Genomic DNA, 13659 nt, shown 5'->3' with positions numbered 1-13659 from the left:
AAAATATCATTAAGAAAATGTAAGTAGCACAAAAGAGGAAAGAAAATAGAAATAGACGGTACGTAGTGTGCGCGCGTGTGGGTGTTATCCTTGCCGCAAGTATGTATGTCTATAAAATACGCTGGCTGTGACCGCGTCTGACAGATGTATTTAACTCAGTTGATTGGATACGACACATCATCAGCTCTGCATTTCAAAACTGTCCTCTCAAATTATGGAACCGTATATTCCTCTACTTAGAATTGTTTATTTATAATTTTATTTAAATATAATCTATTTTAGTATTTCCGTTAAATGGAATGCTATAATGGTAATTTCGATTTATGTGCCCTTCAAAAATAAATTATAGCGTTTTGTTTTTGATATGCGCGCACCCTAGCGGTTCGTTTTATAAAAATAACTACTCGTAATTCTCTTCCGTCTTGTTTATTGCTTAGTGCAACTTCCACCAGATGGTAGAACTGGCTGTATACTGACCGAGATACTATAGAAAACTTTTTTTCATGTACGTTCCTATCTCTCTCTAAACACCCCCTAAAATTTAATTTACTGCTACAAAATTGTTGAAAACTTTTTCTTACTGAAACACTTACAATTTATTATTATCATTCTTATTAAAAATTTACTCTATATTGCAATATAGTGTTACAACTTTAGGGAAGGCACGCTGGATTCCCAAGCGGAGATCTAGGGTTCGAAACCGGCAGCAAAATTTAAATTCCTTCTTCTTAGGAGCTTCTTACTGTTCGGTGATGGACAGTGTTGTATGTAACTGTGCGGAGGCCGTAAGTGCATTGAGAAAGGACAGTGTTGACGGGCCTTAAATAAAAATACAATCATTACAATTTAAGTGAAAACTTCTATTTAACTCTGCCTTTTTTTTTATGAGTTCAGTTCTCCTTTTTAAGTATTGAAACAAAAAAAAATTCAAATAAAAGTGATTGAAGTATAATCACTTATAATAATATAATAATATGAATAATAATAATAATAAGGGAAGGGGATTAGCTATGAGGTTAGCATGCTGGACTCCCTCGCGGAGGTCCCGGGTTCGAATCCAGCAGCTGACCCTTAGATTTTCTCTTCCTAGGAGCTTCTTACAGCTCACTGACCGGTGATGGACAGTGTTGTCTGTAACGAGAGAACACTGCCGGAGGCCGGCAGTGCACTGGAAAAAGCTCCGGGCGCTAATAACCTCAGCTGTTGATGCGCCAAAAAAAAGAAAAAATAAAGAATAATAAAATAAGGGAAGGGATTAGCTGAGTGGGTAGCGAATACTGGATTCCAACGCGGAGATCCCTGGTTCGAATCCAGCTGCTGGACCTTAAATTTTATCTTCTTAAGAGCTTACCGCTTACTGTCGGGTGATGGACAGTGTATTCTGTGAAGAGAGAAAAAAGCTTCGGGCGCCAATAAATCTCATATGTTGTTTTAAATAAAAAAAATAAATAAAAACTAAATTTAAGAAAAAAAAAATTAAAATGTTGAACAACTTTTTCTATAAACTTGCAAAGTGATTATACGAAAAGTCTAAGTAAAGTATAATTAGCTATCCATCACCGCCCACATCACCTAATAGGCGATTAGACATAAAGCCTGCCTGAAAAAATAGGCATTACTTTACAGTTTTATTTTATTGCCTGCTAAAAATTCTAAAAAGTTTAATCAATGTTGTACTTTCAGGTCGTACTTATAATGATCTCAACCAGTATCCGGTATTTCCCTGGGTGCTAACAAACTTCGAAGCCAAAGACTTGGACTTGAGTCTGCCAGCCAACTACAGAGATCTCTCCAAGGTAACCAACATCTCATAACAAATTATAGGCTGCCTTAAATATTGGTACAGAAAAAATTAGGAAATAGAATTCAAACAGAATATGACTGAAACACTCTTTTACGCGCTGTTAAAATTGAATGAGATCTTACATGTTGACTGACACAGACTTAATATCTTACTGCATGAAGTGTTTGCATCATTGTTCCTAAAATTAGTTGGCTATCAACCGTTTTTCTTTTAAACGAAACATACCAGAACTCTTCATTGGACAAGAAATACATTTCACTTATCAATTGTCCGATGAAAAATTAACCATGTTAAAAAAGCTGATAGCCATCTAATTTTTAAGTTCAGCGGCTAACAAGATCATAGTTGCCTGATTGACGGCATGTCGTCAGTAGTTTGCAGCAATACACGGTTCTTGGGCCTCATGAATTGTATGATGTACAAGGCAAACATAATTCTGGGATTTGTTGCTAGGATTTCTAACAACTTGACTAACTTCAGTTTCATTAGAGTTCCTATATCATTTCATTTCATCCTCTGTTAGAGTACTGTTCTGTACTTTGGCCTCTAAACCATGACATTCTCATACGTATACATATAATTAATTGAAAACATCCAAGTTACATGTTAAATATCATTCTTTACCGAGATTAAGTAACCTACAAGCCTGTCACCAAAATAATATTACATCTCCAACTTCAAACACTTACATCTCGCGGAGTTACTCGAGATTTTCTATTCACCGAATATTTGTTTTTCACTATTATTAGACAGGCTCTTATTTAACTTTTTCGTATCATCATGCCTGACAAAATCTTATTTACAATATCTTCTAATGGTACACACCATCTTAAATGGATTCCTTTTCCTCGATCTTTGCGACTCGTAAACAATCTAGCACCGACCTTTTTAGTAGCCATATGTACTAACTTTAAAATAGGTGCTCAGAAACTTCAAGAAATATTACTATTCGTTTCTTTGAGTAATTTCATATTATTTATAGTTTGCAGTGTTTATTTTTACAAGCATTTATTTTAAAACATGTGTCGCTTTTGATAGTTATTCAGTTTTCTTAATTTTTTAATTCTTAATTAATTAGGCTCTTCGTTTGTAAATATTTGTAAGTCATTATAATCTCTTTGTGGGTACTTAGTGTAAATCTTGTGTGATTGGGTTAATAAATTAACTTGTTCAAAATATATATATATTTTTAAATTTCAGCCGATTGGTGCATTAAATCCTAGTCGTAAAGCTTACTTTGAAGAGAGGTACAACAGTTGGGAACATGATAGCATACCGCCGTTCCACTACGGGACCCACTATTCAACTGCAGCCTTTGTACTGAATTGGATGATTCGAGTTGTACGTATCTTATTAATTTTTCTCACTTCTATTAAGGAAGTATTTTAAGTGGTTTAATTCTTCTAATAGCAGTATTGGTTTGGTGAAAGTGAAAAGTAAATTCTCCTCGATTCCCAACCCAAAAAAGTGTCCTAATGTTCCACCTCAGAAGCAGCCTTTCGGTCTGCCTGTGATATTATAAGTTATCCCCGAACTAGTAATCCTACAAGCTTACGTATGAAAATGTGCCTATTGAATGTATCTATTTGAAGCAAAATGAAAATGCTTACCTAAATAGGAATTCACTGTTATACCAACCCTTCCATCACTTACATTCTGGCACTTATTACCAAACTGGTCAATTTCATGTAAATGTCTAGCCATACCAAGACGTTTCCAGTAAGTAAGCATAGTTACCGAAAATCGTAATTGCAAATTACACAGCGAGAGAACACTAATTCCTGTTATAAACCTTTTAGCCAAGAGACCTCTTTTAGTTCTTCTCCTCTCCCCTTTATTTTCCAATTTTAAATTGCTTGTTAACAAGGTTGCTCCGAAGTAGCAACCGCTAGTCAGGATAACAAAACTAATAGAAAATTACGCCTTAGACAACACCATTCCCCTCTCATTATCTTCTAACAGCCTTGTCTCAGATTACTCAAATCTTGTCTCCGATTCTCATTACTTACACGGCAAGATTAACTGGAAATACTCCAGTTAATATATATACCTAACTCTCCTTCAATAAGCTGCAGTATTCAATGATTTCAGCGTGGCTGAACGCACAATAGCCATTGATCTCCCTTTGTTTAAACTCAAACCGAGTCCTCTTCGCTTCGTCTAGAACCATTTGTGGAATAAAAATGATCACAGGTCCTAGAAATGATATCAGTTTCTCCGAGCTATGTAAATAAGAAAGCTCTTACTAATACAAAAATAAAAAAGTGCTGAACACGTACATACTGAATTTTTAGACTTTATTTACCAGCGAGGATTTTATTTATTGGACGACTAATTCAACGACGTCAATACAGCAACTCTTCAATATAGATAGACGTTGCTATTTGAAGGATGCGAATGTTGTCAGTAAATGAGACATACTAATTAAGATTAAAAACCACAATAACCAATACCTTACTTTCTAACTGTAACCATGTTCTCTATGTTTACTCAGTGGAATAGTGTTTAAATAATTAAAAATGAAAATATTATTATGAAATACATTAAAAATTTTGTATTTGTTAATATTAAATATTTTATATAATATCAAATCAAATGTAAAATACCATTAATAAACGTCCTGAGTAAACTTATGACCATTGCTCAGGCTTCTCTCTAGCAATAGTAATCTTAAAAAATTGTTAAATGTGTGTCCTTTCTTAGGAGCCGTTCACCACAATGTTTCTAGCATTGCAAGGTGGCAAATTCGATCATCCAAACCGTCTGTTTTCTTCAATTGCATTGTCTTGGAAGAATTGTCAGCGTGATACATCAGATGTGAAGGTTAGTGAAAATCAGATTTATTTGATGTAAGTTTCGAAAAAGCGTTATCATATAATTTCTAAACGTTTCGCACGGATGTGTTCCCTAATTATTGTCAAAATGTTCAGCAATTAGATAATAAAGCTTTTATAAGACCTACACACCTCGCGTATACAAGTGGTACGCATCGTAAGTTCCATGCTTATCTCACACTTATAAAAAGGGGGTGAATTTATTGAAGCGAACGTATTTACTGTGAGTATGTAATTTTTAAATAAAAGATACGAACTGTAGAATAAATAAACTGTCCTAATATCGCAAGGAAGAAGGGTTTTAGAAAAGAAAAAATAATCGAGTTTAAAAAAAACAACAAAAATGGAAGAAATGGCTAGTGACTTTTTTAATGTGTGTTATTAATGGAATACTAAGCAAACATTTGTTTTATGAGAACTTTAAATTATATATTCATTTAACCAATATTTCCGTGTAAAATTTTTTAGAATTGAAATTCGTAGCCTATATCATATTTGTTAATATTATTTAGAAACTAAAATTATGGATTATGCTAAAATCACATGTTATTGGTAAAACCTGACGTTATTCCTCCTCAGAATCCTAGCTAAATTAAATTTTAATGCAAAATGTTCCAATAAAACCAAAAAAAAACCTCTACAAAGGGTGTTAAGTTTCTAGAAAATCGATGGAATCGTTGAGAAAATCGCGAAAAGTTGAAAAACGTTGAATTAGATTCACACGAATGTAAGCCGAAATATTTGCCTCAGAAGAGGGAGCCATTCCTATGGAGTGCTATGTTTGAGTTCTTGCTAATTTTTATATTTTCCTCAAACTTGCCGTTTAAGTGTTTAGTTAGCCCCAGTACATAGCCAAATCCACTGAGAACTTGAAGACCTACACCTTGGGGGTAATGAGATTAGAAGGCTTCATATGCCTGAGTTATTTACAGGTGGATTACACGTTTACCAGTTTAGGTTATCGCTCAAGTAGTTGCACTAATACAATATCTGGCAGGTCCTACGTTGTATTTGATAACTGTGGAGACTGTTTGTATTTTTAGACTGGGATACCTGCAGGAATACTAAGTTCCGTGAAAGTGATGGTTCCAATTCCATCTTCGCTTAAAATTATGCTTTTCCAACACTAATCTAGGTTTTTATCAATTTCAGGAACTAATTCCCGAATTATTTTTCCTGCCGGAAATGCTGACAAACGCAAACCAGTACAAACTTGGCCAGCAAGAAGACGGAACATGTGTTGGCAATGTAGAACTACCACCTTGGGCTTCAACGCCAGAAGAGTTCATCAGGATTAACAGGATGGTAAGGAATTCTGTTTCTGGCGTGAGAGACCTGAGGCTCTAAAAGGTTTTTCACTTACTTGGCCCATGGGGCATTCTAGGTTTCGTTCTATAGTATGGTTGATGATTATCAGCATTGAAGCAGGATGCAGTTTCAGACTCCCTTGATAGTTTGACGGGCGTCTTGTAATTATACCATTGTCTATTTTATTCATTAATTTAATTCTATATTAACATCTTTACAGGCTTTAGAATCCGAATTCGTGTCCTGCCAACTACATCAGTGGATAGACTTAATATTTGGATACAAACAGAGAGGTATGTTTTATTATGGTGTTTAAAATTTTAGGTTTACGGTGTAATAGCTCACTTAGATGGCAGCAGGCTCAAATTTGATTCCTAGTTTTGATAAATTTAAATGAAACTTACACAAAATCTAACTTAAGAAGTAAACATTTAGAAATCCTTATTTAGCTTTTTTGCGTTTTCCTCGTAAATGGCGCCAAGGATTTTTTTTTTTTTTATGCTGTATCTAAGTATAAACAAGTATATAACGTATTTTATATTATAAAAACCTCACTTTTGTTTGAAACAAGTAACATGGGAAAATTCATTTTAGGTGATTGAGGGTCGGTGTTAGGCTCCCCTCTCAATTGCCATTTGGGCATATTGTACGATCCTCTATCTGTAAAATATCATGAAAAATTAAATGTGTTTGCAAAATTTCAAATTAAAGGAAAGTCAGTTTGCCCGAAGTGTAAAAGGCTAAAAAATTTGCTTGGCGAAGAATAGAGTAAAAACTCGAAAGTTTAATTATTTTGGTGCGGGTGCTCTAAAGCTTCGAACTTTATAGAAATCTTTATTTAACAATATTTGTCAGTTGAAAGTAAAGGAAAATAAGTCAATGGAAAGTCGTGTAGTGTTCAACAGTGGATATTTTATTAATGGGTTTTAGCATAACCCAGTTCTTTGGTTTCGGACTGGATGATTGTTTTAATGATAAATCTACCTACGATTTAAAATTTTTTTGAGCACGTATTTTAAGTTAACCATTTTTGTTTTTTACTTTTCCAGAAAAATTAATTTTATGAGAGAGGCTAAGAAAGTACGGATGTCATCCTTAACCGTGTCGTATTATTGGATCCTGTTTTTATGTTAATTCATAATTTATTTCTTTCGCCAGGGCCAGAAGCTGTGAGAGCAACCAATGTATTTTACTATTTGACGTACGAAGGAAGCGTAGACATGGACTCCATAAGCGATCCGCTTATGCGTGAAGCCATTGAAAATCAAATCCGGAACTTTGGACAGACTCCGTCACAATTATTGATGGAACCTCATCCGCCCAGAAGTTCAGCTATGCATTTGGTATGTAATAGTTTAAGTAACTTTTTTATGTGTGGCTGGGTTTTTTGAGGTTCATGGTTTCCTCTGCAGTTTGCAGTTCATGATTGCAAGAAGGATTAGAAGCTTTGATTTAACCTGTATACATAGTTCATAAAAATGCGGATATTCGTAGTCACTTTAAATTTTCAGGCTCATTGTATGAACAAGTTATTGACACGACAAAATAGACTATAAAGTATTTAATTTTAAAACCTCATTCTGGACGATTATCTTTTTAAGTAGAACAATTATTGTTCTGAAGATAGCATCACACTTCAGCGGAAAAATAAATTTTCAATGATCCAACTCGAAATTCTAAATTACGTTTATCTCTCTCCTACTGTTTTATTTGTTACGTTTTTGCTTTACTGAAAGTTTTTTTAAATCAATGATGTTGTAATCGGAATATTTATTTGAAAAATCTGCCCAAAATCTTTATTTTAAATTGGAAACTTTGTTAAAGAATTGCAATTCTGTAACCTTTTTTTCCAAAAGTCAAAGAAATCTTAAGATCACGTTAAGATCTAAATCAACCACACGGCTATGCTGTTTGGTATTTGTAACGCATTTTTAATTGTATGAAGTTAAGGTTTAGAAGGCCGGTACTATGCACTTATTTAATTTATGAATAGAACAAGACAATAAATATTGTGAGTACACATTAAATCCTGCTAAGCTAAAACTTCGTCGCGAAAAAGGTTGTGAAATGTATTGATGTAAATTGCATGTCTCGGATCAAAATTCATCATACGCGATTGTCGGGCTTCTCAAGGAAACAACACATTCCTCATCAAGTTTTAAGTGCACACAAGTCTTTATAAGCGAATACCTAATTTGTTTAGAGCCCGATGATGTTCACGGCAGTGCCCGATGATGTTTGTATGACCATGAAATTTCCTTCTAACTCAGCAGTTTGCCACATATCGGCCAATACTTACCCACAGTTACCTTTGCCGTCCGTGGTAACCGTTACCGCCAGCCATCAGTTTTCTGTGAATCGATGGAACTCTAATTATGTTGGTAAGCTCCGTATTAAATCTTATCTAATGTAAATTATGATCCAGTACTAAATGAAATCGTCCTAGTATAATCGATCATGAAATTTTTCAGCTACAGTACAGCCACCAAGTTATGCTGAAGCGCCACAAAATCAAAATACTAACCTGCCACTTTCTATGGACCCTCTACTGTGTAAGTCTGTATTCTACTTAAAAACAAATTTATTTTTCTATTGAGTTGTCACCAGAAATATCAACTGTAATGTTCAGCTACCTTTAAGGGGCGACTGCCAGTTGTACAGATCTATTACATAATAATATTAAGGGTAACTAAAATCGTGAGGATGCCATAAACTGTCATAATTATTAAAATTTATAAATCCTATAATTTACTTACTTGAAATAAAGTAAGAATGACTTAGTTTTTCTGGTTTATCAGAAAATCTATAGTCAAAGAAAATGACTCCCCACCTTTTCCTCTGAAGATACAGATGGACTGTATTGCAACTATCATTTTAATCTGTTTTTTTTAGTATATCTGAAAAATCAGTGTTTGTATTTATGCCAGATTGTCGTACAGAAGAAGTCAAAGTGCCTCTACGTGAAAAAAATAGTACCCATATAAATGTTCGCCAAAAAATTATAAATATAAAATTAAACTATAATCCCCACTTCTTATTTTATGGTGTAAATGTCCATGATTAGTTTTGAGAAAATTCGATCAAACAGTTATTCAAATAGTAAGAATAATGTTATTCTAATTACAGCAGTAAGAGAAATTCATGTAAGCGTTCACGCCAGATTTTAAATTCTTAAATTTTACTTGTTATTTTATTTTATTTTACTTGTTGCAGTTCAAACTACAAACAATAATAGTATCGTGCAAAGAAGACATTTGGGCGACAATTTCAGTCAGAAGTTAAAAATTCGTAGCAACTGTTTTGTGACAACGGTGGACAGTAGATTTTTAGTTGCTTGCGGGTTTTGGGACAACAGTTTTCGAGTATTCTCTACTGAATCTGGTATAGTATATGTATAATACGTTGTCGAATTTTATGGTCACGAGTATAATATATCTGTAGAATAATTGTTACAAAGATAATTTAAGCTTCCACGTTTGCTGAGGATCACTAGGTTCTATACAGTGGAGGGAGAACTGTTATTGAATTTTAGGATTAGAGTCCCAACCACAACATTTCGTCTCTTCTTAAGTCGTAGTATATCTTACAGCTTATTTGGGGCCATTGCCAGCCTGCTGTGATTGCTTCTGTGGATTGTAACTCGGACACAGTTTGAGTCAGAGTTTGGTCGTGTGCAGCATTATTAAGGCATTAAGAACTAGGCCTGATAATTAAGCCCAATATATATTTGGATACCTATGTTACTCAGTACATCTTTCTTTTAATGTCGGTATCAGTCCTCCCTGAGTACCTATGCGCATTGTAATTTAAGTTCAGTAAGTATATTTTTGAGGCATCGCTTGCTTTTAGCATTAATCAGGTAAAGTTCAGTGTTGAGCCCTTGCTATACTGAGTATACAGCTCAAAAACCTACACGTTTATTTTCCCGACTAAATTGCACATTCTTCAAAATAAAACAATGGAAATTTACCGTAAAGTTTCTCTTATGTAATTTTCTTTCGGTTTCAGCCAAAATTGTGCAGATTGTGTTCGGCCATTACGGTGTGGTCACATGTCTATCCAGGTCTGAATGCAATATAACCTCAGATTGCTACATAGCGTCCGGCTCTGCAGATTGTACAGTATTACTTTGGCATTGGAATGCCCGTTCGCAGACTATCGTCGGCGAGGGAGACACGCCAACTCCACGAGCCACTCTCACCGGACATGAACAGCCAGTTACTGCTGTGGTCATATCCGCAGAATTGGGACTAGTTGTATCGGCGTCTGTTGGTAAGAGAATGTTCAAACTTGATATTTTGCTAGTTACTACCTGGACATTAAGTTAAGGTACTTGTCACAATAAGCTTACCAGTAGTGCCACTATGCAGGGTGTATTTTAGTTTTTTGCTTTTTCAACTATTTTATTCAAAAACGGCTTGAACTTATACAACAGAGGCTGACAGAGAGGTTACAGTGGCAGCCCCTGATGAAAAATTTTGTTCTTCTCACGCAGCATGTTTCTGAATGATAACAACAGAATTTCGTTCAATTTCATCTTCTGTACAGAATTGTAGTTACAGAAAGTTGTGCAAGGTGTGGTTCATGCCATATTTTCCGTTCTCTTACTACACATCAAAACTATTGTGATCATCTTAAATTTTCTATTTCGAGTGTTCACCGGAAAATTTCGTATCGCTTTCATTTGAAAAATTAAATTGGGAATTTTTTATGAAAACTACTCATAAAGAACCTATCAGTTTTTATTGAAAGTTTTTCGTCGAAATGGTTGGAGGGTTCCGGAAGAGTGGTATTTAGACTTCTTCCATTTTCATGCATTCTACTTTTATCATCCTTATACATAGTAATGAAAATTTAATATGGTGCTAAAATTAGAGTTTGAAGAAAATCCGAGGAACTATTGTGGTAAGAGAAAAATACATAAATGCGTACTAAATACATAAATCATTTGGAACTAATCAAAACAGTCCCTGATTGCGACTGGTACTATTTGTGATGTTATTTCTATTTCAGATGGCCCAGTTTTGGTCCATACAACATTTGGAGATCTTCTGCGTTGTTTAGAAGCACCAGCAGGTTTTATCAGTCCGGAAAGTATTGCCATGGCACGAGAAGGCATAATAGTAGTAAATTACGAACGAGGCAACATAGCCGCGTTTACCAGCAATGGCAAGCGATTACGCTACGAAGTGCACAATGATAATTTGCAGGTAAGTCAGCCTTTATTGATTTAAATTATGCTTTTTTGAATTATACTGAAGTGGTTGTGTTGATCACATGAGTCAGCCAGTTTCCTACCGTGAGTGTCGCAGAAATCTATGCTCTGAAATATCGTTTCTACTTGATATTATTGGTTGACCCGATTATGTTCCAGTGCCTACTACTAAGTCGGGATGGCGAGTACTTGATGACTGGTGGAGATAAGGGAGTCGTAGAGGTCTGGCGGACCTTTAATTTGGCGCTGCTGTACGCTTTCCCGGCCTGTGACAGCACTATCCGGTCTCTGGCGTTAACCCACGACCAGAAGTAAGTTAACGCTGTTGAAGCTGAAAATAATTGTGGTGTGAAAGTATAAAGAGGATAACCTCGTACTCTCGAAGAGTTCTTTTCTTGTATTGGTATAGCAATTGTCCAAAATTTGTAAATAAGGGACTAAAAGATAGAACTGGCGATATGTGATTTTCCTCGAGATCATGACAATCTTTAAAAAACATTTTAAGGCTAAAAATTCAAAAAATATGATTCTTTAATATTTCACTCAGTGTATTTTAGAGGAATCTAACTGTGCCAGATTTCATAGGTGGCTGATAATTATAAAGCGATATATTGCGGCTCCAAATTTATGTGTCATGCAAGAAGTATAAATTTTGTAATTTTATTTTTATAGGTTCTGAATGGAATGAATTTAGAGATTCAACAACTAATGTAATTTTAGCTAAATTACAACATTTTTGTCTCTTCGTCTGTTGTATCTATAACTCTCTCCATTGTAGACTTGGAAGTAGTCTTTAATCGTATCAAATTACATAGATTAGGAACGGAACGAAGCGGGACATTGGAATTCCAATTTTCAGTGTTATTGAGGTTTTGTAAATTTCAACCTGTATCTTTTCTGCTACTGTATCTCTGTCCTTGATTTTCTCTTAATTGTACAGTTAAATGAATTCTTTAATTAAGCGAATTTCATAGAGGCTTTGCATTATGTCGCTAGATATTTTGACTCAGAATTTGAGTGTCATACGAGACCTATAAATTTTTAATACCTTTCTCTTCTTCATATTCTTTCATTTCATTGATATTTCTTCTAATCATATAGATAAGTCAATCAATCATAATCCTGAAAATGTAGCCACAATAAAGGTAACGGATCGTTTACGTTACTGATGTTTTAAATTTCTTGTACATTACAAGCATAAAATCTAAGCTAATATTATTCTGTTTATTTAAAAAAAAAGAAGTTACCAAAACAGTTTGCGGGGCGCGGGTGACGGATCACTATTTTAAAAATGTCATTTCACTGAACTCCACGGTGTTCCACCCATTTAATATTAGTGATAATTAAATATGTTTCTAAAATTTCTAGATAATGTACCAACATTGACGCCAATTTCCAGAGGCGGATTTAGTTTAATAGTTATGAGCGCGGACTAGTAAGTTAGGATTCCCAACTTTGAAAACTTTGAAAACAAAAAAAATCTGAATAAATAGTTTTTTTTTGCTCACTCCAGTTTTTTCATTTTCGGTCCCCTCTTATTTATTATTTACTCGTGCTTTTGTTTGTATATAGTCATTCTCAGTTAACAATATTCGAGTGTTCACACTTGACTCGAGTGCGAAGTTATGAGTCATAGCTTACTCCTTTGCATTTTATGTTACCAGATTTGTATTGGCCGGTTTGGCAACTGGTTCCATAGTGATGTTCCACATTGACTTCAACAGATGGCACCATGAGTTCCAGCAGAGATACTAGTCAAGACTTCAACTCTTAAGGCGTATATTTCACGTTAGGACAAACTCATTAACATAAAATTTAAAATATTTGAGAAAATACAAAATAAGAGAGAAAGAAAGTATAAAAATAAACCGAACTATTTTTCATAGTTTGTTAATTAGATATAAAGTTTCGAGTGAATTCAATTTTTTTTTTTTTTAATTGAAAAAATAAATACCAAGTGGTTTGTTTTTCTAAAAAAATTAATTAAAATATATATACGATGCTGTATTAAAATATAATTTTAATTAAAAGACAAATGAGTTCGCATTTGTTTTTCGTTAATTAAGATTTTAATTTTTAAAGTCAAAATTTTGTATTTTAAGAGTAAAAATATTTCAAAAGGGTGCGGCGGTTTCGCAATATAATTTCTGGTATTTAAGTATTCAATTTTGTGAAAAATAAAATTAACCTATTAACTGTTCTAAGTGTGTTTGTGTGCGAGGAGAGAAAGTGTATACAAATGGAAATTCAGAATGTGCCAAGCCATTTATTTATATATTACTTGAACTAGCTCAGCGATCTTGTTGATGCTAAACCTTTACCCAGAAAGATTTTGTGTTTATAGACACATTTGTTTAGAGGGAAATTTGTTAAGTGGGGTATTCTCTGAAATTTGACCTCATGCTGCAATTTACAAATCCATGCACTTTATAAAAGATTTGCATAGGACATTATATTTTTATATAGTATAAAAATATTTATGGCATAAACCTTGACAG

At 34.2% G+C, this 13659-nt stretch overlaps 1 protein-coding gene across 5 annotated transcripts in view; it reads left to right on the top strand.

Annotated features, from left to right (window-relative positions):
* rg (A kinase anchor protein rugose) overlaps positions 1 to 13345 on the top strand; it is a 257928-nt gene extending 244583 nt beyond the window's left edge. For all 5 annotated transcript variants that reach the window (XM_074143212.1, XM_074143215.1, XM_074143214.1 and 2 more), the window contains 13 exons: positions 1684 to 1796; positions 3005 to 3145; positions 4508 to 4627; positions 5791 to 5943; positions 6167 to 6239; positions 7105 to 7289; positions 8150 to 8327; positions 8418 to 8498; positions 9160 to 9327; positions 9955 to 10218; positions 10960 to 11156; positions 11321 to 11472; positions 12826 to 13345. In XM_074143212.1, the coding sequence (XP_073999313.1) occupies positions 1684 to 1796; positions 3005 to 3145; positions 4508 to 4627; positions 5791 to 5943; positions 6167 to 6239; positions 7105 to 7289; positions 8150 to 8327; positions 8418 to 8498; positions 9160 to 9327; positions 9955 to 10218; positions 10960 to 11156; positions 11321 to 11472; positions 12826 to 12916 (1916 nt within the window). In that variant the 3' untranslated portion in view covers positions 12917 to 13345. The remainder of the gene's footprint in view (positions 1 to 1683; positions 1797 to 3004; positions 3146 to 4507; positions 4628 to 5790; positions 5944 to 6166; positions 6240 to 7104; positions 7290 to 8149; positions 8328 to 8417; positions 8499 to 9159; positions 9328 to 9954; positions 10219 to 10959; positions 11157 to 11320; positions 11473 to 12825) is intronic.
* Positions 13346 to 13659: the final 314 nt, after the last annotated feature.

The sequence above is a fragment of the Rhodnius prolixus genome, unplaced genomic scaffold, assembly GCF_049639745.1.
Source record: "Rhodnius prolixus isolate KJV_2025 unplaced genomic scaffold, Rpr scaffold_12, whole genome shotgun sequence".
NCBI classification, from domain to species: Eukaryota; Metazoa; Arthropoda; class Insecta; order Hemiptera; family Reduviidae; genus Rhodnius; species Rhodnius prolixus.
This window is presented reverse-complemented; position numbering and strand designations above follow the sequence as displayed.